The sequence below is a fragment of the Heptranchias perlo genome, chromosome 2, assembly GCF_035084215.1.
Source record: "Heptranchias perlo isolate sHepPer1 chromosome 2, sHepPer1.hap1, whole genome shotgun sequence".
Taxonomy (NCBI): Eukaryota; Metazoa; Chordata; class Chondrichthyes; order Hexanchiformes; family Hexanchidae; genus Heptranchias; species Heptranchias perlo.
In genome coordinates, this window is record NC_090326.1 from 118,550,592 (window position 1) to 118,576,406 (window position 25,815).

Here is a 25,815-nt window from a genome sequence, read left to right on the forward strand (position 1 = left end):
TACATCTGACTCAGATGTATATGAATAGATGCCAAAGACCAAGAGAGGCCACCTATCTCAACATCTTCTACTACCCATTCTTCCCAGCTATCTTGACCTAGTGTCTTGGTGATTACTGGAGGCAGCTGCTTGCTAGTTGGTGCCAAGGGGTATAAAAACAACAAGAAGAAGCCTTTTATAGACCATTTGTATCATTCAATACCAAACCCCATTTAGAGTACTGCATTCAGATCTAGGCACTGCACCTCAGGAAGGACATATTGGTCTTGGAGGGGATGCAGTTCTGATTCACCAGAATGATACTGAGGCTAAAAGGGTTAAATTATGAGGACAGGTTGCATAGACTAGGCTTGTATTCCTTGAGTATAGAAGATTAGGGGGTGATCTAGTTGAGGTGTTTTAAGATGATTAAAGGACTTGAAAGGGTAGATGGAGAGAAACTATTTCCTCTAGTGGGGGACTCCAGAACAAGGGGGCATAACCTTAAAATTAGAGCTATGCTGTTCAGGGGTGATGTCAGGAAGCACTTCTTCACACAAAAGGTAGTGGAAATCTGGAAACCTCTCCCCAAAAAGCTGTTGAGGCTAGGTCAATTGGAAAATTTCAAAACTGAAATTGATAAATTTTTGTTAGGCAAGGGTATTAAGGGTTACAGAACCAAGGTGGGTAGCTGGAGTTAACATGCAGATCAGCCATGATCTAATTGAATGGCAGAACAGGCTTGAGGGGCTGAATGGCCTACTCCTGATCCTATGTATGTTCCTAATATGTTCGCTAGTCCTTAATGTGGCCATGGAACCCCTCATCATTCTACACCTTACCATGAGGAAGGATGCTTTGCAGGCCAAGCCCATAGGAGTTTTCCTAAAGTTTGGTGCATGGTGGCCTTTGGACAATTGTAGCTTCAGAACCCCATGGTGCAAAGTTATTAATTGTTAGGGGTGCAGATGACCTCCACCCTCGTTACTAAAGGTTCCTTATTTCCTAGATGTTTTGAACTTGCCATTCTTTTATCCCAGAGGCTACTGACAATGGTATGTCTTTGAGCTAAAGGCATTTTTGAAGAATGATTCAAAGAGCATTGCCTAACTTTTAACACAATATGAAGCTGAACACTATTCTCTTTCCCCCCCCCCCCCCACCCCCAAATCCAGAGTGACCCACCTGCTTCTCTATTATTAAGAGATCCTCTGGGAAGCTGTTTCAAAGGAGGCACAGGCCCCTCCTTCGACTAGCCTCTGAGTTGTTGCTTGATTCCTTTATTTAGGACTTTAAAGATTGGGTGGGTCAGACTCTTAAAAGGAAAGCACTGGAGATTCTTGTCCTACTGGTAGCGCCCATTATGTTTTTGAGCTTTTTCGCTATATATACGTTCAGTGTTGAAGACCACTCCAGGAAGTGAATCTTGTGTCTCCTAAAAACCAGTGCGGTGCTTTATCTGACCAATTTTTAGGTAAAGGTACCAGGACCTTGGGATTAAATTGAGAATCCTTACCACTGTATTCCAGCTTATTGGCTTATTACATATGCCTCTGCGCAAAATGGTCTTTAGTAGATAGATGAATGTACCCTCTATCAGACCGGGCTCAATAAACAAGTAAATGGACAATACGCAGTACAAACAGTATATTTATGGCAGTTTACAAACTTTACTATCTTCATTGTTAAAACAAGATACTTCTGCATTATCTCAACATAAGGTTTCTTTCATGGTGAAACACTACCATGGATTGACTGATGTGGCGCAGTCTCTGCTTGACTCAGGCTAACTGAGATGCGGCCAGCCATAAATATGCCATTCACAATCCCTTTGAAAATATATTGGAACAAACCCCATTTAAAGAAGAAACAACTTTCTCGTGTCATCTTTGGCTCAGTGGTAGCACTCTTGCCTCTGAGTCAGAAGATCATGGGTTCAAACCCCACTCTCGAGACTTGAGCATGTAATCTAGACTGACACTTCAGTGCACCAGTGCTCCTTTGTATAGTGATGCTTCATTTGGAGTTAACACCTCATTATTCATGTCTATTAAATTAGTATATCATACATTTTACTCTCCTGTGACATACCACCTTTTGAATCACACTTTGTTGTGTACTTGTTTTTGTTAAGATTCTGCTGCTGGAGTTGCAAAATGAAGGCAAGGAGAAAAAGAGGAAGAAAGTTTTGTTACAAACAAAACTGAAGAGGGATGAAAATAAAGGGCAGGATATTCTCGACTTTGTGGTTGAAGCCACTAAACTGACATCTCCTAACAACCAAGGAGTCAAAGGTAGAACAAAAGTGCAATTTATTATACTTTGTCGCGAGAGATTTTGTTTATATTAGTACCGAGTTTGGTGTCACCAATTGCAAAGACTCAAAAGTGGCTTTTATGTAATGAATGACAGTAGAATTTTGCTGCACACTGTATTGAAGACATTGACATAATCGCCTCTCAGTAATTATACCAAAGATTAGTTTACACCAATGATTCCTGTTAATGTTACTGCTGGTAATTTTGTGCTTTCAAGTTTTGGAGTGGAATTGAAATGAACTTTGTTTTATTGCACCAATTTGAAAAGAATCTGCCAAGAAGATATTACAGTTGATGAATAGATTTATTAATTGGAAACGGGAGGAAGTATTGTGTGTTTTCCCTTCTCTTAATTGTACAGCATAGAACACAAGCAGACAATTTGCTCCTTGCTCTGTGCCAGTGCTGCTATTCAACTGAACATGAACAGATGCACAACAGCAGCCTGCGATGTCTGACCCTTCAATTTCCTTTCTCTCCTGGTGTTGAACTTTATCACCTCTATTGAAACAATAAAATTCCACACTCTAGTCTTGCTTGAGCTCGTTACTTTTTCACTGTTTTCTTTCTTCCTCTCTTGAAGCAGTTGACATCTATCGGAGTACTGTTCTATGAATGGTCTCCAATAAATTCGCCAAGTTGCCTTTCCTTGTGTGTTAGCCTAGACAGTGGGCGTCAGCAATCCTTTTGATGGTACAGTGCTTCACAGCTGAACTCAATCCTATTTTCACCAGATCTCCACAAATGCATACTTTCCAGCAAGGTTCACTGAATAGCAATTGGGAGCAGGAGCCCGAGTTGATATTTTTTTTCTCCCTAGTCCACGGACACCAAGGCCAAATATAGCAGTTCCGTCATTCCGCCGGCTGAGATCAGTTGACTTTAGCATACCGCGATGAACCTCTGGTCAGCATGGCTTAGTTACAAACTGGCTTTGTTAGCTGGAGCCTTAGGGGAAGCTGAGCCTTGTTACTTATAAATTGTGTCCTCTACTCTTGCTCATAATCTGTCAGAATTTTAAAGGCCTGGATTATGTCTCCTATCAGTCATCTTTTCTCCACCAAAAGCAAGTTCGACTCTTCTGAATACTTTCCAATGCTTCAGTGTTGTTTTGAAGGTTGAATCCCCAAAATTGCACTGGTTATTTAATAGAATCATCAATTTTACAGCACAGAAGGAAGTCATTTGGCTCATCGTGCCTATACCAGTTCTTTGAAAGAGCTACACCCTTTTCCCATTCCCCTGCCCTTTCCGCATACCCAGTTTAGATATGCAACAAAGTTGAAAGTTTTAACATAGTGAAAGAGGAAGGCTTCATTGGGGTCACAATGAGAGCAGAATGTCTGTGCAATTGTGCTTTTTTAAAATTCATTCATGGGATGTGGGCGGCGCTGGCGAGGCCGGCATTTATTGCCCATCCCTAATTGTCCTTGAGAAGGTGGTGGTGAGCCGCCTTCTTGAACCGCAGCAGTCGATGTGGTGAAGGTTCTCCCACACTGCTGTTAGGAAGGGAGTTCCAGGATTTTGACCCAGCGACGATGAAGGAACGGCGATATATTCCCAAGTCAGGATGGTGTGTGAGTTGGAGGGGAACGTGCAGGTGGTGTTGCTCCCTTGTGTCTGCTGCTCTTGTCCTTTTAGGTGGTAGAGGTCACGGGTTTGGGAGGTGCTGTTGAAGAAGCCTTGGCGAGTTGCTGCAGTGCATCCTGTGGATGGTACACGCTGCAGCCACTGCGCGCCGGTGGTGAAGGGAGTGAATGTTTAGGGTGATGGATGGGGTGCCAATCAAGCGGGTTGCTTTGTCCTGGATGGTGTCAAGCTTCTTGTGTTGTTTGAGCTGTACTCATCCAAGCTAGTGGAGAGTATTCATCACACTCCTGACTTGTGCCTTGTAGATGGTGGAAAGGCTTTGGGGAGTCAGGAGGTGAGTCACTCGCTGCAGAATACCCAGCCTCTGACCTGCTCTCGTAGCCACAGTATTTATATGGCTGGTCCAGTTAAGTTTCTGGTCAATGGTGACCCCCAGGATGTTGATGGTGGGGGATTCGGCGATGGTAATGCCATTGAATGTCAAGGGGAGGTGGTTAGACTCTCTCTTGTTGGAGATGGTCATTGCTTGGCACTTGTCTGGCACAAATGTTACTTTCCACTTATGAGCCCAAGCCTGGATGTTGTCCAAGTCTTGCTGCATGCGGGCTCGGACTGCTCATTATTTGAGGGGTTGCAAATGGAACTGAACACTGTGCAATCATCAGCGAACATCCCCATTTCTGACGTTATGATGGAGGGAAGGTCATTGATGAAGCAGCTGAAGATGGTTGGGCCTAGGACACTGCCCTGAGGAACTCCTGCAGCAGTGCCCTGTGGCAGAGATGATTGACCTCCAACAACCACTACCATCTTCCTTTGTGCTAGGTATGACTCCAGCCACTGGAGAGTTTTCCCCCTGATTCCCATTGACTTCAATTTTACGAGGGCTCCTTGGTGCCACACTCGATCAAATGCTGCTTTGATGTCAAGGGCGGTCACTCTCACCTCATCTCTGGAATTCAGCTCTTTTGTCCATGTTTGGACTAAGGCTGTAATGAGGTCTGGAGCCGAGTGGTCCTGGCGGAACCCAAACTGAGCATCGGTGAGCAGATTATTCGTGAGTAAGTGCCGCTTGATAGCACTGTCGACGACACCTTCCATCTCTTTGCTGATGATTGAGAGTAGACTGATGGGGCGGTAATTGGCCGGATTGGATTTGTCCTGCTTTTTGTGGACAGGACATACCTGGGCAATTTTCCACATTGTTGGGTAGATGCCAGTGTTGTAGCTGTACTGGAACAGCTTGGCTAGAGGCGCAGCTAGTTCTGGAGCACAAGTCTTCAGCACTACGGCTGGGATGTAGTCGGGGCCCATCGCCTTTGCTGTATCCAGTGCATTAACCCTTTTTTTGATATCACATGGAGTGCATCGAATTGGCTGAAGACTGGCTTCTGTTATGGTGGGATTATCAGGAGGAGGCCGAGATGGATCATCCACTCGACACTTCTGGCTGAAGATGGTTGCAAACACTTCAGCCTTGTCTTTTGCACTCACGTGCTGGACTCTGCCATCATTGAGGATGGGGATGTTTGCAGAGCCTCCTCCTCCCGTTAGTTGTTTAATTGTCCACCACCATTCACGACTGGATGTGGCAGGACTGCAGAGCTTTGATCTGATCCGTTAGTTGTGGAATCGCTTAGCTCTGTCTATAGCATGTTGCTTCCGCTGTTTAGCATGCATGTAGTCCTGAGTTGTTGCTTCCCCAGGTTGGCACCTCATTTTTAGGTACGCCTAGTGCTGCTCTGGGCATGCTCTTCTGCACTCCTTATTGAACCAGGGTTGATCCCCTGGCTTGTTGGTAATGGTAGAGTGAGGAATATGCCGGGCCATGAGGTTCCAGATTGTGCTGAGTTCAATGACAGCTGTGCAGCAAGTGGACAGTGTGAGAGCGAGTAATTTTCATGAGTATTGTACATACTGTATGGGGCCAAAGTCACTGGCAATGAATTTGAAAAGAGATGAATTTTTGTGTTAAACTAAGCAGTTAAATATTCATACATGCTTTCTTGAGTCACTTGGGAAACGGGCTATTTGGGTTGAGCGCATCGGACTGTTCTACTTTTAGCCGCATAATTTTTTTAATCGTGTCCTTCTGAATATCGATCTCAAGTATCACTGGGAAGCAGCAGAGAATGGCCTGTAATCACGCCAAAATCATTTTCTGCCTTTGCTAATGGATATCCATCCCTTGTGCACACATTTCATGTACCAACATAGGTAATCTTAGATTCCATTCACCTTTTTCTGCAGTCTGTACATTTGGGCAATTATTTCTTTTGAAAACCCACTGCATTACCCACATCTGTTAATTAATAACTTATTTTACTGTAGATTTCTGAGGCATCTGCTATTGCTTTTACAGTTTCAATGATGCCATGTGGTTTCTATGCTCTTTCAATGCTAAATGATAGTAGGGAAAATGCTCAGCCATTTTACAAGACTATCAATGTCAGAATAACTCATCTATGATTCTTCACATTATGTCTCGCGCTTTTTCTGAACATCAGGATTTCATTTGCTTGACCATACCGTTATAGAATCATACAGCACAGAAGGAGGCCATTCGGCCCATTGTGCCTGTGCCAGTACACTGAAAGAGCTACCAATTAGTCCCTCTCCTCTGCTCTTTTCCCAAAGCCCTGCAAATTTTTCCTTTTTAACTATATATTCAATTCCCTTTTGAAAGTTACTATTGAATCTGCTTCCACCACCCTTTCGGGTAATGCATTCCAGATCATAACAACATGCTGAGTTTAAAAAAAATTTCTCCTCACCTCCCCCCTGGCTTTTTTGCCAATTATCTGGGTAAGTTACATGGGTAAGATGGGTATGGAGGGATATGGGCCAAGTGCAGGCAATTGGGACTAGCTTAGTGGTATAAACTGGGCGACATGGACATGTTGGGCCGAAGGGCCTGTTTCCATGTTGTAACTTCTATGATTCTATGATTCTATCTTAAATTTGTGTCCTCTGGTTACCGACCCTCCTGCCAATGTGAACAGTTTCTCCCTATCCACCCTATAACTTAGCAAAAATCCCAAAAATTGACCTGGATAAATTTGTGAAAACATCAATTATTAAGCATTACTGTAGTTTGATCAGAAGTGTGAAGACCTAATTCAATTCAAATTATCATTGGTGTTTCCCTAATTCAAAGAATAGTTGGAACCCAGTAAGACGCAAAGAAAATGAAGATAAACCCCTAAGACTTGAAAAAATTTATCTGGAGATTAAACAATAGAGGCTGAAATTTTTCAAGAAGGCTTCTTGAGGATGTTCTGGGCACAACGCTACCAAGTGGCCAGATAGTGACATTACAGCATGGCAAGTTTGCATAGGCAAAACACGTTATAATGAGTAAATGTTGACACAAAAAGTATGACAAAAATGTGACAACAGAATGTGAAAGCAGGGCTCGACAGGGGAGATGCAGGGAGGATGTTTGCCCTGGCTGGCGAGTCTAGAACCAGGGGGTCACAGTCTCAGAATAAGGGGTAGGCCATTTAGGACTGAGATGAGGAGAAATTTCTTCACTCAGAGGGTGGTGAATCTTTGGAATTCTCTACCCCAGAGGACTGTGGAGGCTCAGTCATCGAGTACATTCAAAACAGAGATCGATAGATTTCTAGATATTAAAGGCATCAAGGGATATGGGGATAGTGCAGGAAAATGGCTTTGAAGTAGAAGATCAGCCATGATCTTGTTGAATGGCGGAGCAGGCTCGAGGGGCCAGATGGCCTACTCCTGCTCGTATTTCTTATGTTCTTATGTTTTTATAAGATTATTAATAAGCTATAGATAAATGTGCATATGATTTATTCTTGTTGAATTACATTTCTGCTTTTTTCTAAGGTAAACGAGTGGTGCTGATAAAAGAATTCCCTGTTCACGGGGAGAATGTTTGCAGAGCAGCTGCACTTTATGTTGTGCCAGCAGCAGTTAAAGGTAAGAAATTGTAATGTCATAACATCAAAGTCCATTTTTACTGTGTTTTATTAATGAGCATCTGAATTGCATGTCTATGGTCAGAGTTGTGATAGGGTCTTGACACACCAATTATATGATAAATTTCGTAAGATCTATAGAGGTAGTTTACTATATTTTGAGAGGCAATTTGTAATGAGTTGGCACCAAAAAACTGTTTGAGCTCAGTAGAAAAAAAATAGAAAGATCACTGGATTGGAAAAAGTAAAGGACAAGGGTGAGAAATCAAAAATGAGGAAAGTTTCCTTTCATAGCTGGCAGCAATGGTTCGGAGAGCAAATACTGGGAGATTTCAGCTGACATTGTTCAGGCTATGCCGTACCTCAGAGCAAGAAAGGTTATAGTGCTAACTGGTGAGCTGGCCAAATTAGAGTAAGAGAAGTCATGTTAGAGGAAGTAGAGCAGGCAGTAAGGCAGATGAGAGAAAAAACCTTGGGTATGCATGAAATTGATGTTGAAGTACTGAAATTATATATGCTGACCAGATCTTATAACATTTTTCAATCTGTTTCTTAGTGAGAGAATGGAAACAGTCTGTAGGTATAATTCATAGATTTTTAAGCATGTGTACAACAAGATGTCAGTGATATGTCTGGGAGTTGCTGACAAGCTGTTAAGATTAATAGCTGCTAATAGAGAAAAGAAGGATTGAGACTTGTGTGAGGATTGAAGGAAAAAATGGCAATGATTTGAGGTGATGACAAGACTGCATCATTATTGCATCTCTTCACCCACATTGTTCAGTATTGTCATGGATTACATCATGAGGTGAAGTGAGTAGTAGATAGACTAAAAGAAGTATCATTATGAATGTATAGTTTGGTCAAGACCTAGTAAAGCACCTGGAATGTGTGGGTCATTTGCATTTCTTACTGGATCCTCAGTTACTATCTTCATGATGACCAAGGAACTGGATGATGAAGGAAATAATGGGGCTTAGCTTCCTAAAACAAAAATTATGCCTACAATAATAAAAACAAAAAATGTTGGAAAAGCTAAGCAAGCGAGGCAGCATCTGTGGTGAAAGAAACAGAATTAACGTTTCAGGTCAAAGACCTTTCGTCCGAACTAGAAGATGTTAAAGTTTTTAAGCAAGTACAGAGCCAGGGAAAGGGAGGGAGGGGAGGGGAGGGGAGGGGAGGAAAGAACAAAAGGGAAGGTCTGTGATAGGATAGAGGGCATGAGTGATTAAATGACAGAAGGGATGATGGTACAAGGCAAGGAGGGTGGTAATGGGACAAGTTAAGAAACAAAAGATTGGTCGAGAGGAGCTGTAATGGCAACAGCAGAACCATAACCAGCACTACAACAACAAAAAAATTAAAAATAAATTTAAAAATGGGAACAGTGGTTATGAAGCATAACCTTTGGTCCCTTTTATTTATTTAACATTTTTTTTTTTGCTCAGGAAATCAGAGTGTAGAATCAGTATGGGTCAAGCTTAAGAAATAACAAGGGGCAGAAAACGCTGGTGGGAGTAGTTTATAGGCTCCCTAACAGTAGTTAGTGTTGGACAGAGTATAAATCAGGAAATTAGAGGAGTGTGTAACAAGGGTAATGCAATAATCATGGGGGACTTTAATCTTCATACAGACTGGGCAAACCAAATTGGCAAAAGTAGTTCGGAGGATGAGTTCATGGAATGCATTCGAGGCAGTTTTCTAGAACAATATGTCGAGGAACCAACTAGGGAACAGGCGGTTTCAGATCTAGTATTGTGTAATGAGACAGGGTTAATTAGTAATCTTATAGTTAAGGATCCTGTGCGGTAGAGTGATCATAATATGATAGAATTCCGTATTGGGTTTGAGAGTGATGTAGTTGTTCAAAACTCGGGTCTTAAATTTAAACAAAGCCAATTACTTAGGTATGAGGGCTGAGTTGGCTACGTAGATTGGGAAGTTAGATTAAAAGATATCTCGGTAGATAAGCAATGGTGAACATTTAAAGAAATAATTCATAATTCTCAATTAATATACTTTCCCTTGAGGAATAAAAACTCCACGCGAAAAGTGGTCCAACCATGGCTAACTAGAGAAGTTAAGGATAGTATTAGATTAAAAGAAGAGGCTTACAACATAGCCCAAAATGAAGTAAGCCTGAGGATTGGGAGGGTTTTAGAAATCAGCAAAGGATGACCAAGAAATTGATAGAGGGAGAAAATAGAATATGAGAGTAAGCTAGCAAGAAATATAAAAACAGATTGTAAGAGCTTCTACAAGTATGTGAAAAGGAAGAGAGTAGCGAAAGTAACCGTGGGTCCCTTAGAGGCTGAGACAGGAGGAATTATAATGGGAATAAGGAAATGGCAGAGACGTTAAGCAAATATTTTATATTTGTCTTCACAGAAGTCATAAAAAGCATTCCAGAAATAGTGGGGAACCAAGGATCTAATGAGAGAGAGGAACTTAAAGTAATTAAGATTAGTAAAGAAAGAGTACTGGAGAAATTAATGGGACTAAAAGCTGACAAATCCCCTGGACCTGATGGCCTACATCCTAGGGTTTTAAAAGAGGTGATGTGGAGATGCCGGTGATGGACTGGGGTTGACAATTGTAAACAATTTTACAACACCAAGTTATAGTCCAGCAATTTTATTTTAAATTCACAAGCTTTCGGAGGCTACCTCCTTCCTCAGGTGAACGATGTGGAAATGAAATCCTCGAAATGAAATCGCATTTATAATTCACAGAACAATGCTTGGTGATTACAGACAGTTTTTTCAACTGCCCGTTGCCAAGGCAATCAGTGTGCAGACAGACAGGTGTTACCTGCAAGGTCTCAGAATATACAAATCACCAAAAAAAAACAACAAACAAAAAAAAACAGAGATAGAGAGGTAGAAACATAGAAAAGACAGCAACTGACCCGTTATATTAAAAACAGATAACATTTGTTCGCTGGTGGGGTAACGTGTAGCGTGACATGAACCCAAGATCCCGGTTGAGGCCGTCCTCATGGGTGCGAAACTTGGCTATCAATTTCTGCTCGACGATTTTGCGTTGTCGTGTGTCTCGAAGGCCGCCTTGGAGTACGCTTACCTGAAGGTCGGTGGATGAATGTCCATGACTGCTGAAGTGTTCCCCGACTGGGAGGGAGCCCTCCTGTTTGGCGATTGTTGCGCGGTGTCCGTTCATCCGTTGTCGCAGCGTCTGCATGGTCTCGCCAATGTACCATGCTCTGGGGCATCCTTTCCTACAACGTATGAGGTAGACAACGTTGGCCAAGTCACAGGAGTATGAACCATGCACCTGGTGGGTGGTGTCCTCTCGTGTGATGGTGGTATCTGTGTCGATGATCTGGCATGTCTTGCAGAGGTTACCGTAGCAGGGTTGTGTGGTGTCGTGGACGCTGTTCTCTTGAAAGCTAGATAATTTGCTGCGAACGATGGTCTGTTTGAGGTTGGGTGGCTGTTTAAAGGCGAGTAGTGGAGGTGTGGGGATGGCCATAGCGAGGTGTTCGTCGTCATTGATGACATGTTGAAGGCTGCGGAGAACATGGCGTAGTTTCTCCGCTCCGGGGAAGTACTGGACGACAAAGGGTACTCTGTTGGTTGCGTCCCGTGTTAGTCTCCTGAGGAGGTCTATGCGATTTTTTGCTGTGGACTATACCTTGGTGTTGTAAAATTGTTTACAATTTAAAAGAGGTGGCTGCAGAGATAGTGGATGCTTTGGTTTTGATCTTCTAAAAATCCCTAGATTCTAGAATAATCCCCATGGATTGAAAGGTAGTAAATGTAACCCTGCTATTCAAGAAAGGAAGGAGAGAGAAGACAGGGAACTAAAGGCCAGTTAGCCTGACATCAGTAGTAGGGAAAATGCTAGAATCAATTATTAGGGATGTGGTAACAGAGCACTTAGAAAATCATAATATAATTATTTATCAACACTGTTTTACGAAAGGGAAATCATGTTTGAAAAATCTGTTAGTTTTTTTGAGGGTGTAACTAACAGGGTAGTTAAGGGGGAACCAATGGATGTAGTGTATTTGGATTTCCAAGAGGCATTCGATAAGTTGCCACACAAGAGCTTGTTACACAAGATTAGGGCTCATGAGATCGAGGGTAATATATTAGCATGGATTGAGGTTTGGTTGACATACAGAAAACTGAGAGTAGGAATAAAAGGGTCATTTTTGGGTTGACCGGTTGTAACTAATGGGTTGCCACAAGGATCAGTGCTTGGGCCTCAGCTATTTACAATTTATATTGATGACTTAGATGAGGAGACAGAGTGTAAAGTATCTACTTTTGCTGACGATACAAAGCTAGGTGGGAAAGTAAACTGTGAGGAGGACGCAAAGAGGCTGCAAAGTGATATAGACAGGTTAAGTGATTGGGCAAGAAGATGGCAGGTGGAGTATAATGTTGAGATACTGGATAGGCTAAAAATTGATAGTGGATACTGGAAAGGCTGGCTGTACTTAAAGTAGATAAGTCACCCGGTCCGGATGGGATGCATCCTAGGTTGTTGAGAGAAGTAAGGGTAGAAATTGCAGAGGTGCTGGCCATAATCTTCCAATCCTCCTTAGATATGGGGATGGTGCCAGAGGACTGGAGAATTGCAAATGTTACACCCTTGTTCAAAAAAGGGTGTAAGGATAAACCCAGCAACTACAGGCCAGTCAGTTTAACCTTGGTGGTAGGGAAGCTTTTAGAAACGATAATCCGGGACAAAGTTAACAGTCACTTGGACAAGTGTGGATTAATAAAGGAATGTATCTTTGTGTATCTTTGGGAGGCAGTAGAAGTCTCCCACGTACTCCCCGCGTGGGAGACTTCTACTGCCTCCCAAAGATACACAAAGCCAACACACCCGGACGTCCTATCGTATCAGGCAACGGAACCCTGTGTGAGAACCTCTCTGGATACATCGAGGGCATCCTGAAACCCATCGTACAGGGAACCCCCAGCTTCTGTCGCGACACTACAGACTTCCTACAAAAACTCAGTACCCACGGACCAGTTGAACCAGGAACACTTCTCACCACGATGGACGTCTCGGCACTCTACACTAGTATCCCCCACGATGACGGCATCGCTGCGACAGCATCAATACTCAACACCAACAACAGCCAATCTCCAGACGCCATCCTACAACTCATCCGTTTCATCCTGGATCACAATGTCTTCACCTTCGATAACCAGTTCTTTACCCAAACACACGGAACAGCCATGGGGACCAAATTCGCACCCCAATACGCCAACATTTTCATGCACAAGTTCGAGCAGGACTTCTTCACTGCACAAGACCTCCAACCAACACTATACACCAGATACATCGACGACATTTTCTTTCTATGGACCCACGGCAAGGAATCACTAAAGAGACTACACGATAACATCAACAAGTTCCATCCCACCATCAAGCTCACCATGGACTACTCCTCAGAATCAGTTTCTTTCTTGGACACACGAATCTCCATCAAAGACGGGCACCTCAGCACCTCAGTCTACCGCAAGCCCACGGACAACCTCACGATGCTCCACTTTTCCAGCTTCCACCCTAACCACGTCAAAGAGGCCATCCCCTATGGACAGGCCCTGCGAATACACAGGGTCTGCTCAGACGAGGAGGAACGCGATGGACACCTACAGACGCTGAAAGACGCCCTAGTAAGAACGGGATATGACGCTCGACTCATCGATCGACAGTTCCGACGGGCCACAGCAAAAAATCGCATAGACCTCCTCAGGAGACTAACACGGGACGCAACCAACAGAGTACCCTTTGTCGTCCAGTACTTCCCCGGAGCGGAGAAACTACGCCATGTTCTCCGCAGCCTTCAACATGTCATCAATGAGGACAAACACCTCGCTATGGCCATCTCCACACCTCCACTACTCGCCTTTAAACAGCCACCCAACCTCAAACAGACCATCGTTCGCAGCAAATTACCTAGCTTTCAAGAGAACAGCGTCCACGACACCACACAACCCTGCCACGGTAACCTCTGCAAGACATGCCAGATCATCGACACAGATACCACCATCACACGAGAGGACACCACCCACCAGGTGCATGGTTCATACTCCTGTGACTCGGCCAACGTTGTCTACCTCATACGTTGCAGGAAAGGATGCCCCAGAGCATGGTACATTGGCGAGACCATGCAGACGCTGCGACAACGGATGAACGGACACCGCGCAACAATCGCCAAATAGGAGGGTTCCCTCCCAGTCGGGGAACACTTCAGCAGTCATGGACATTCATCCACCGACCTTCGGGTAAGCGTTCTCCAAGGCGGCCTTCGAGACACACGACAACGCAAAATCGTCGAGCAGAAATTGATAGCCAAGTTTCGCACCCATGAGGACGGCCTCAACCGGGATCTTGGGTTCATGTCACGCTACACGTTACCCCACCAGCGAACAAATGTTATCTGTTTTTAATATAATGGGTCGGTTGCTGTCTTTTCTATGTTTCTACCTCTCTATCTCTGTTTTTTTTTGTTTGTTGTTTTTTTTTTGGTGATTTGTATATTCTGTGAGACCTGGCAGGTAACACCTGTCTGTCTGCACACTGATTGCCTTGGCAACGGGCAGTTGAAAAAACTGTCTGTACTCACCAAGCATTGTTCTGTGAATTATAAATGCGATTTCATTTCGAGGATTTCATTTCACATCGTTCACCTGACGAAGGGGGAAGCCTCCGAAAGCTTGTGAATTTAAAATAAAATTGCTGGACTATAACTTGGTGTTGTAAAATTGTTTACAATTAATAAAGGAAAGCCAGCACAGATTTGTTAAAGGCAAATCATGTTTAACTAACTTGATTGAGTTTTTTGATGAGGTAACAGAAAAGGTTGATGAGGGCAATAAGGTTGATGTGTATATATGGACTTTCAAAAGGCATTTGATAAAGTGCCACATAATAGGCTTGTCATCAAAGTTGAAGCCCATGCAATAAAAGGGGCAGTGGCAGCATGGATACAAAATTAGCTAAGTGACAGGAAACAGAGTAGTGGTGAACGGTTGTTTTTCGGACTGGAGGAAGTTTTACAGTGGTGTTCCCCAGGGGTCGGTACTAGGATCACTGCATTTTTTTGAGCTATATTAATGACTTGGACTTGGGTGTACAGGGCACAACCTCAAAATTTTCAGATGACAGAAAACTTGGAAGTGTGGCAAACAGTGAAGAGGATAGTAATAGACTTCAAGAGGACATAGTCGGGCCGGTGGAATGGGCGGACACATGGCAGATGAAATTTAATGGAGAGAAGTGTGAAGTGATACATTTTGGCAGTAAGAATGTGGAGAGGCAATATAAACTAAAAGGCATAATTCTAAAGGGAGTGCAGGATCAGAGAAACCTGGGGGTATGTGTGCATAAATCTTTGAAGGTGGCAGGACAGGTTGAGAAAGCGGTTATAAAAGCATACCGGGATCCCAGCGCGATTCTCACCTGCACCAAAGGAGCCCATCTCAGGAGAGGGAAGAAAATCGTTGCTAAAGGCCATCGGCACCTACGGCGGCAGAGAATGGTCGGCTGCCTCTGGGTCAGCCAAAGAAGAATTTATTTTCAATTTTATAATTTCCCAGACTCCCCCTCCACCCACTGTAACAATTCTGTATCCAAGGATTCCACTGGCGTTCCTAGTCTACAGCATTACTGACAGGAAATGCATTTTGCTGTCATTATCGTGGCATTTGGTGCTCCTGTCCATATTGGCGCAGGAAATATTCAACATTCCCCGTCACTTCTGGTGGAAAATCTTGGAAGTGGTGAGACTTGGCACGGATGTGCAAGGAGCAGTTTTCAATGTTGCTTGTTGTATTAGGGTGCTTAAGTACCCTCAATTGTATAAGTACAATGTTCAAATAATTTGATTGCTATGTTAACTTTGGTCTGTGACAATAAAGATCTTGCTTTGTATTGGACAGTGGTGCTATAAAATAGTTTAAAATTCAATTCTAGTTTTAAAGGTAATCCTTCTGCAGTTCAAAATCATGTTAATATGTGCAGGGCTATCTCTTTTTAAATGGATTGAACATCTTTTTGTTCATAACAGAATTGCATGTATTGATCATGATGCGCATGAATAGGTTGAGTAAAGTAACTGCCAATTATTACACTATTTAATTTAACTAGTGGTTTTACCATTTGCAGACAACAGCAAGATATCCTATTGCCTTGGAGTGCCAAGTTTTTACTGCTTCCAGGATATTATGCGTGTATGCAGTGAATCCAGCACTCATTTTTCTACACTCAGTGCAAAAATGTTGATTGCCTTGGACAAGTAAGAAAGTTTACAATTCTTCAGCCTTTACTGTTATGCAGCATTGCTTTACATGTACACAAGGGGCTATTTCCCAAAATTGGGATCAAAAATATAATGTTTTGCAATCCCTAACTAGTGGACCACCTTCCTGAAACGAAGTACTGTGAACAGTCCCGGTCTCCGTATTATAAAAAGGATATAGAGGCACTAGAGAACGTGCAAAAAAGATTTACAAGAATGATACCACAACTGAGAGGATATCCTTATCAGGAAAGGCTGAACAGGTTGGGACTCTCTTCTCTAGAAGAGAGAAGACTGAGGGGTGACCTGATAGAGATCTTTTAAGATTATGAAAGGGTTCGATATGATGGACGTAGAGAAGATATTTCCACTTGTGGGGGAGACCAGAACTAGGGGCCATAAATAAAAGATAGTCACTAATAAATCCAATAGGGAATTCAGGAAACACTTCTTTACCCAGAGAGTGTTTGAAATGTGGAACTCGCCACCTCAAGGAGTAGTTGAGGCGACTAGCATAGATGCATTTAAGGGGAAGCTAGATAACACATGAGAGAGAAAGGAATGGAAGGATATGCTGATAGGGTTAGATGAAGTAGGGATGGAAGGAGGAGGCTAGTGTGGAGCATAAACACCGGCATGGACCTGTTGGGCCGAATGGCCTGTTTCTGTGCTGTACATTCTATGTAACTGGGAATAAGAAATGTGCAAGAGCAGCCCTCTCCCTCTAATTTTACCTCCCTTCTTTCTCACCTAGCCCCTACTCCTCATCAAGTCATAGCTGAATGGCTGAGATCAGGGGCTCAGTATGTAGAAGATAATGGTTTGAATCCAGACCCTACCACTTAATTTTTTTAATTAGATATAGATGATTCTAATGTGAGATTTCAACGGGTCAAACCATTGCAAATTGTAAAGTATCTATATTATAATTTTTGTCAGCCATCATCCCATTGGAATACTAATGGGTCTCCTGTAGTGTTGAATATGGTGCATCAAAGAACATGCAATTTTATAATGCTTATTGCAGTGTAGAAGGGCATGTCAGGTGCACCTCCAGGTATTCCTTAAGGAGCTTAGTGATGCTACTACACAGGGCTACCTGCATGCAAAACATCCAAAACAGCAGAACTAAACATCCCACAATCAATGGATCAGAGCAAAGCTCTGTAACTCTACCACACACAATAGAGAATGGTGGTGGACAAGCATGCAACTAACAGGAGGAGGAGGTGGCTCCTTGAACGTTCACATCCTCAACCATGGTGGATTCCAGCACTTGAGTGCAAGAGTCGAGGCTGGTGTTTGCAAGAATCTTTAGTCAAAAGTGCTGCGTGGATGATCCTACGCAGTCTTGTCCCACGGTCTCAACCATCATTCCAGTTTCAGTACACTTAACGTGACATTAAGAAATCGCTGACTGTCATGTACACAACAAAGGCAATGGTTCCTGACAACACCCCGGGTGTAGTACTGAAGAGTTGTGTACCACACTGAGCCGTTCCCCTAGCTAAGTTGTTCCAGTTTAACTATAACACTGGCATTTACCCGACAATGTGGAAAATTGTCCAGGTCTGTCCATTCCACAAAGAACAGGATAAATCTAACCCAGCCAATTACCAGTCTTCCCAGTCATCAGTAAAGAGATGGAAGGTGTCATCAACAATATCTTCAAGTGACACTATTCGCCAATGACCTGTCCTAAATATCTTACATTTAATCTTTTACCTATGTCCATTCGTTCTAGACCCCTCAATCACTGGAAACCATCTTTTTATCTACTCTGTCCCACCCTTCATAATTTTATGCCCCTCTATCAAATCACCTCAATTTTCTCTGTTCCAATGAAAACAGCCTCAGGTCCTGAACTTGGTTGTGGCTTTGAGCACCTCAGCTTGTTCCACCGCTCATGCCTCCTTTAAAATCTTTACTGAATACCACACCTCTCTCCTTCCTTCAGCCTCTGCATTGAGTGACTGCTCATCCTTGGTGATTTCAATCTCCATCTCAACTCACCTTGCCCTCTGACCTTTGATTTCACTACCCTCCTGTCCTCTCTAAACCTCTCCCTCCATATAAATTCTCCTACCCATATATTTCTTTAATCATTCTTGGGATGTGGGTGTTGGCAAAGCTGGTATTTATTGCCCACCCCTAGTTGCCCTAAAAATGCGGTGGTGGGCCTTCCTCTTGAACCACTGGTATCTGTTTGATACAATGGAGTGGCTTGCTAGGCCACTTCAGAAGGCAATTAAAAGCTAACCACGTTGGTGTGGGACAGGAGTCACATACAGGACAGACCGGGTAAGGACGGCAGGTTTTCTTCCCCAAAGGACATTAGTGAACCTTTTGGTTTTAGAACAATCCAACATAGCTTCATGGTCGCTTTTTATTTCTACATTTTTAAAACTGAATTCAGATTCTCAAACTGCCGTGATGCGATAGAACTCACATTTGCTAGGTTATTACTCCAGGCCACTGGATTACTAGTCTAGTAACATAACCACTACACTACTGTACCCCAGTACACGTATTCATGACCACTCCCTTGACCTTGCCTTCTCATGTGGCCTCTCTACTCCCATAGTCTCGATCATAGACAAAGGCCATCTTTAACCACTTCCTTGTATTCTTCACCAGCCACAACCCCCTCTCAACTCCACTTCCTTCTTTAACTCCCAAGTTGTGAGTTAGCTGATGTTAATTGGAGTGGTGATACAGCCACTACAAATGGCTTCAGTGCCCTGGGTAAATCAGTTAGGATTTCCACTCAAGTGGTTCCTGCTGAAAATGTACATTTGAGTGAGGACAAGATCAGGATTGGGCTGGGCTGTGACACCCCTACCAATATACATTGTTAAAGCTCACATATGAATAATAGACATTTGGGCAAGGTACCAGAGGGTGCCTAGCAGAAGTCCATGCTCTCAGGATAAAAAGGGATCGGTGAAAAATTGGTGAATGAAAAAAAAAATCATATTTTCACCCTGTTGAAAATCATTTACTTTTTTTTCCCTTTTAACTCTCTTCCTAATATCTTTACAGGTGGCTGGCAGAGCAGCACACCATCTCCCATGCCATTCCAGGTCTTTTCAGGCCGTCTCCTCTTGACAGAATAAAATCTTGTGTTGCAAACCCTGCTTACATCAATGAAATGGATCAGTCTGAAAATACATTACATGTGGGCTACACTGCTCTGGAGATAAAAAGCAAAATGTTGGCGCTGGAGAAAGCTGACCTCTGTATCTACAATCCTCTTTTTGGATCAGACCTACAGTACACAAATAGGGTAGGACCTCAAAACATACAATCTAAATCTAGTAAAAATTTAGTGGTGACAACGCCATGTTTCAGTCATTCTGACATTAGCTTGACATTGTGTTTATTTTGGCTTCTGAAGTGGGTCACCATTAACAATCTGGTTTCTTTCTCGGTCACCTGAGGTACGGTGCAGAATTTTCAAATTTCACTGGCTATTAGTTCAATTAGAAACCAGGAAGTATGTGCAGGTTGCCTTGAAAAGCAAAACGATGCCGCATATAAGAGATGTTATGTTGCGGCTTTCTGAAAAAATTCTTTGATAGTTATGCTGAAGAGAACATCTGTTGTGTTTTGTGTGCAGTGCATAATTATTTTCCACAAAGAGAAATAAAAGTAACCAAAGGCTTCCATGCGGTAAATTTTGAAATCCTATCTGAACGTATCGCGGTGAAACTGTACAAACAATGGCAAAACTAGGAAGAGTTTTCATGGTTACCAGTTTTCTTTCAAACCAGTGACAGACCATCAAGAGAGGTCTTAAAAAATCTGATTTGCTTTGCTCTGAGGGGTTTATATTTTTCCCATTTTCTCTGTCTGAGTCTCATGTTACCGTAGCTATTTGCATGGCCTTTGTTTCTTTAGCAGCCTTGTATTTCTCAAATGCTTTTCTCTATTACCTGATGGAAATTTTTACATCATTTAAAATGTCCTGCTTTTCTTTTAAACATGTAGCAGGTCTTTCACCTGATTAATATCTTTTCTATATTTAGAGCATTTTTTTCCCTCCCCCAATTTCTTTTTAAATGCTGCTTCTCTTTTATATTTCAGTTCTGAAGAAGGACTCTGCCTTTTGTCTCCATTGCTGCAGACTGATCTGTGTTTATTCCAGCATTTCCTGTTTTTGTTTGAATAGTTTATATGGTCATTTACAAACAAAATTGCACTGGAAATGGGAAGCAGTCCAGTTTCCAGAAGATAGAACTAGACGCAAGAACCAGTACTTAACATAAATATCTTAACTAGTTTATGTCACTTGAGTTGCAGGCAACGTTTTAGAAATTGATATAAAATAAACAGAAGTAATGAATGGGTGAGTTTTGTAGTGTTAAACACATCAACAACTGCAACAAATTCTTCCTCAATTCAGCAATCCTTTCATCGATTAGGATTCATCGATTAAGTGCAAAGAATGCACTTCCTTCAAGATATTTTTAAGTCAATTTTACTTATTACTGATGTGAAATAATAGGAACTGTTTAAAAAAAATCACATTTCTGAAGCTGTATTTTACTACATTTTCAGCTGTTTTCAGACATTCTGAGTGGGAGGTGACTAATTTGCCATTATATGTTAATTAACTTTATTTTTGATGATTCTGCTCATAGGTAGATAAAGTGGTTATAAACCCATATTTTGGTTTGGGAGCTCCTGATTATTCTAAGATACAGATTCCAAAACGTGAAAAATGGCAACGTAGCATGAGCAGCATCATGGAAGACAAGTAAGTACAGAAGCAGTTCTGAATTTGTATTAAATATCATAGAATCATAGAAAGGTTACAGCACGGAAGGAGGCCATTTGGTCCATCGAGTCCGCGCCGGCTCTATGCAAGAGCAATCCAGCTAGTCCCACTCCCACGCCCTATCCCCATAGCCCTGCAATTTTTTTCCTTTCAAGTACTTATCCAGTTCCCTTTTGAAGGCCGTGATTGAATCTGCCTCCACCACCCTCTCGGGCAGTGCATTCCAGATCCTAAGCACTCACTGTGTAAAACAGTTTTTCCTCATGTCACCTTTGGTTCTTTTGCCAATCACCTTAAATCTATGCCCTCTGGTTCTTGACCCTTCTGCCAGTGGGGACAGTTTCTCTCTATCTACTCTGTCTAGACCCTCCATGATTTTGAATATCTCTATCAAATCTCCTCTTAACCTTCTCTGTTCCAAGGAGAACAACGCCAGATTCTCCAGTCTATCCACGTAACTAAAGTCCCTCATCACTGGAATCATTTGAGTAAATCTCTTCTATACCCTCTCTAAGGCCTTCACATCTTTCCTAAATTTCCCCACCACTGAGATTAAACTGACTGCCCTGTATTTTCTGGGTTTATCCTCATACTTTTTTTAAACAAGGGTGTAACATTTGCAATTCTCCAGTCCTCTGGTACCACCCCTTTATCTAAGGATGTTTGGAAGATTATGGCCAGTACCTCCGCAATTTCCACCCTTACTTCCCTTCAACCTAGGATGCATCCCATCCGGATCTGGTGACTTATGTACTTTAAGTACAGCTAGCCTAACAAGTACCTCAACATAATCAATTTTTAGCCAATCCAGTATCTCAACTATATCTTCCTGTGGCAGCACCTTCTTTCTTGGTAAAGATAGATGCGAAGTACTCATTTAGTACCTCGGCCATGCCCTCTGCCTCCATGAGCAGATCTCCTTTATGGTCCCTAATCGGCCCCACCCCTCCTCTTACTACTCGTTTACTGTTTACATGCCTGTAGAAGACTTTTGGATTCCCTATTATGTTGGCCGCCAGTCTATTCTCATACTCTCTCTTTGCCCCTCTTATTTCCTTTTTCACTTCCCCTCTGAACTTTCTGTATTCTGCCTAGTTCTCACTTATATTATCAACCTGACATCTGTCATACGCCCTTTTTCTCTGCTTCATTTTACTCTCTACCTCTTTTGTCATCCAGGGAGCTCTGGCTTTAATTGCCCTTCCTTTCTCCCTTGTGGGAATGTACCTAGACTGTACCTGAACCATCTTCTTCTTAAAGGCCGCCCACTGTTCAATTACAATTTTGCCTGCCAATCTTTGATTCCAATTTACCCGGGCCAGATCTGTTCTCATCCCACTGAAATTGAGTATTTTTACTTTAGAGTGGTCAGAGTCCTTTTCCATAGCTATTCTAAACCTTATGATACTATGATCACTGCTCCCAAAATGTTCCCCCACTGACACTTGCTCCACTTGGCCCACCTCATTCCCTAGAACCAAGTCCAGCAATGCCTCCTTCCTCGTTGGGCCGGAAACGTACTGGTCAAGAAAGTTATCCTGAACACATTTCAAAAATTTCTCCCCCTCTTTGCCCCTTATATTATTACTATCCCAGTCTATATTAGGATAGTTGAAGTCCCCTGTTATCACTACTCTATAGATTTTGCACCTCTCTGTAATTTCCCTGCAAATTTGCTCCTTTATATCTTTCTCACTAGTTGGTGGCCGATAGAATACACCCAGTAGTGTAATGGCACCTGTTTTATTTCTTAACTCTAACCAAATAGATTCTGTCCTTGACCACTCCAGGACATCCTCTCTCTCCAGCACTGCAATATTCTCCTTAATAAATACTGCCACCCCACCCCCTCCTTTCTTTCCTTCCCTATCTTTCCTGAACACCTTGTATCCAGGAATATTTAGTACCCAATCCTGCCCTTTTTGAGCCACCTCTCCGTTATCCCCGTGACATCATATTCCCATGTGGCTATTTACACCTGCAGCTCACCAACCTTGTTTACCATGCTTCGTGCGTTTACACGCATGCACTGCAAACCAGTTTTAGACTTTCTTGTACTCTCTCTTAGTCTGCTCTCACCTAATATCTTACTATTTCTTGCTCTAGTGTTATCTTTCTCTCCCAATCCTTTGTGCTCCTTGTTTCTCTTTTCCATTGCTACATCCTGGTGCCCATTCCCCTGCCAAATTATTTTAAACTCCCCCCACAGCACTAACGAACCTCCCCATTAGTCCCAGCTCAGTTGAGGTGCAACCCATCCGGCCTTTACAGGTCCCACGTCTCCCAAAACTGGTCCCAATGCCCTCCTCCTGCACCATCTCTCCAGCCACGCATTCATCTGCCCTATCCTCCTATTTCTATACTCGCTAGCGCATGGCACCGGGAGTAATCTGGAGATTACTATCTTTGAGGTCCTGCTTGTTAATCTCTTTCCTAACTCCTTAAAATCTGCCTACAGGACCTCATCCCTCTGGCTGTTCACCCTCCCCCTCTAGAATGTTCTGCAGCCACTCAGTGACACCCTTGACAGTGGCATCAGGGAGGCAACGTACCATCCTGGAATGATGTCTGCAGCTGCAGAAATGCCTGTCTGCTCCCATAACTAAAGAGTGCCCTATCACTATTGCTCTCCTGACCTCTCTGCTCGCTCCCCGCTGTGCAGCTGAGCCACCCATGGTGCTATGGTCTTGGCTCTGGCGGCACTCTGCAGAGGAACCCTCTCCCTCACCAGTATTCAGAACTGAATGCTGGTTAGAGAGTGAGATGCCCTCAGGGAACTCGTGCCCTACCTGCCTGGTCCTCCTTGTCTGTGTGGCAGTCACCCTGTCCCTCTCTGCTTGCACTCTCTTAAGCTGTGGAGTGCCCACCTCCTGAAACGTGCTATCCACGTAGCTCTCAGCCTCACAGATACACTGGAGTGACGCCAGCTACTGCTCAAGCTCCAAAATCCGGAGCGCAAGCTCCTCCAGCTGGCAATACTTCCTGCAACTGTGGTAGTCCAGGACACGCGAAGCATCCTGGAGTTCCCACATGGCACAAGATATACATTCGACGGGTCTGAGCTGCCCTGCCATGCCTCTATTTATTAGATTACTAACTCACTTAACAGAAATAAACTAAAGACTTAAAATACTCTCATTATTAATTTACTCACTGCTTACTTACCTCGATTAACCTACCTCTTTTTAGTTTCCCAGCTCTTAGTTTAAACCAATGCCTACACCAACCAATCACTTACCTGCTGTCCTGTGACATCACTTCTTAATTTTCTGTTGTTGTTTTTGATCCGCTCAGGTCCTCTCCACTCTGGTCTCAGGCCTCAGGCCTCCGCTCCTTATATCCCCGCTCTCGGGCCTCTCGTCTCAGGTCCTCTCCACTCTGGACTCTGGTCTCGGGCCTCAGGCCTCCGCTCTTTATATCCCCGCTCTCGGGCCTCTCGCCTCAGGTCCTCTCCACTCTGGTCTCAGGCCTCAGGCCTCCGCTCCTTATATCCCCGCTCTCGGGCCTCTCGCCTCAGGTCCTCTCCGCTCTGGTCTCAGGCCTCAGGCCTCCGCTCCTTATATCCCCGCTCTCGGGCCTCTCGTCTCAGGTCCTCTCCACTCTGGACTCTGGTCTCGGGCCTCAGGCCTCCGCTCTTTATATCCCCGCTCTCGGGCCTCTCGCCTCAGGTCCTCTCCACTCTGGTCTCAGGCCTCAGGCCTCCGCTCCTTATATCCCCGCTCTCGGGCCTCTCGCCTCAGGTCCACTTCGCTCTGGTCTCGGGCCTCAGGCCTCCGCTCTTTATATCCCCGCTCTCGGGCCTCTCGCCTCAGGTCCACTTCGCTCTGGTCTGAGGCCTCCGCTCTTTATATCCCCGCTCTCGGGCCTCTCGCCTCAGGTCCGCTCCACTCTGGACTCTGGTCTCAGGCCTCAGGCCTCCGCTCTTTATATCCCCGCTCTCGGGCCTCTCGCCTCAGGTCCGCTCCACTCTGGTCTCGGGCCTCAGGCCTCCGCTCTTTATATCCCCGCTCTCGGGCCTCTTGCCTCAGGTCCACTTCGCTCTGGCCTCAGGCCTCAGGCCTCCGCTCCTTATATCCCCGCTCTCGGGCCTCTCGTCTCAGGTCCTCTCCACTCTGGACTCTGGTCTCGGGCCTCAGGCCTCCGCTCCTTATATCCCCGCTCTCTGGCCTCTCGTCTCAGGTCCTCTCCACTCTGGACTCTGGTCTCTGGTCTCAGGCCTCAGGCCTCCGCTCCTTATATCCCCGCTCTCTGGCCTCTCGTCTCAGGTCCTCTCCACTCTGGACTCTGGTCTCAGGCCTCAGGCCTCCGCTCTTTATATCCCCGCTCTCGGGCCTCTCGTCTCAGGTCCTCTCCACTCTGGACTCTGGTCTCAGGCCTCAGGCCTCTGCTCCTTATATCCCCGCTCTCTGGCCTCTCTCCTCTGGTCCGCTCCGCTTCGCTCCGGTCGCAGGCCTCGGACTTCCGCTCCTTATATCCCCGCTCTCGGGCTCCTCGCCTCTGGTCCTGCTCAGGTCCGGTTCGCTCCGCTTCGGCCTCAGGCCTCCGCTCCTTATATCTCCACTCTTGGGCCTCTCGTCTCAGGTCCGCTCCACTTTGGTCTCAGGCCTCCGCTCCTTATATCCCTGCTCTCGGGCCTCTCGCCTCAAGTCCGCTCTGATCTGGTCGCAGGCCTCAGGCCTCTGCTCCTTCTAGCCCTGCTTTCGGGCCTCTCGCCTCAGGTCCGCTCCACTCTGGTCTCGGGCCTCAGGCCTCCGCTCCTTATATCCCAGCTCTCGGGTCTCTTGCCTCTGGTCCACTCAGATCCGCTCCGCTCTGGTCTGAGGCCTCCGCTGCTTATATCCCCGCTCTCGGGCCTCTCGCCTCAGGTCCGCTCTGCTCTGGTCTCAGGCCTCAGGCCTCCGCTCCTTATATCCCAGCTCTCGG

At 44.4% G+C, this 25,815-nt stretch overlaps 1 protein-coding gene across 2 annotated transcripts in view; it reads left to right on the forward strand.

Moving 5' to 3' along the window:
* krit1 (KRIT1 ankyrin repeat containing) overlaps positions 1-25,815 on the forward strand; it is a 72,108-nt gene that overhangs the window by 14,294 nt on the left and 31,999 nt on the right. For both annotated transcript variants that reach the window (XM_068006441.1, XM_068006450.1), the window contains exons 3-7: positions 2,114-2,273; positions 7,740-7,832; positions 15,980-16,109; positions 19,155-19,398; positions 20,756-20,871. In XM_068006441.1, the coding sequence (XP_067862542.1) occupies positions 2,114-2,273; positions 7,740-7,832; positions 15,980-16,109; positions 19,155-19,398; positions 20,756-20,871 (743 nt within the window). The remainder of the gene's footprint in view (positions 1-2,113; positions 2,274-7,739; positions 7,833-15,979; positions 16,110-19,154; positions 19,399-20,755; positions 20,872-25,815) is intronic.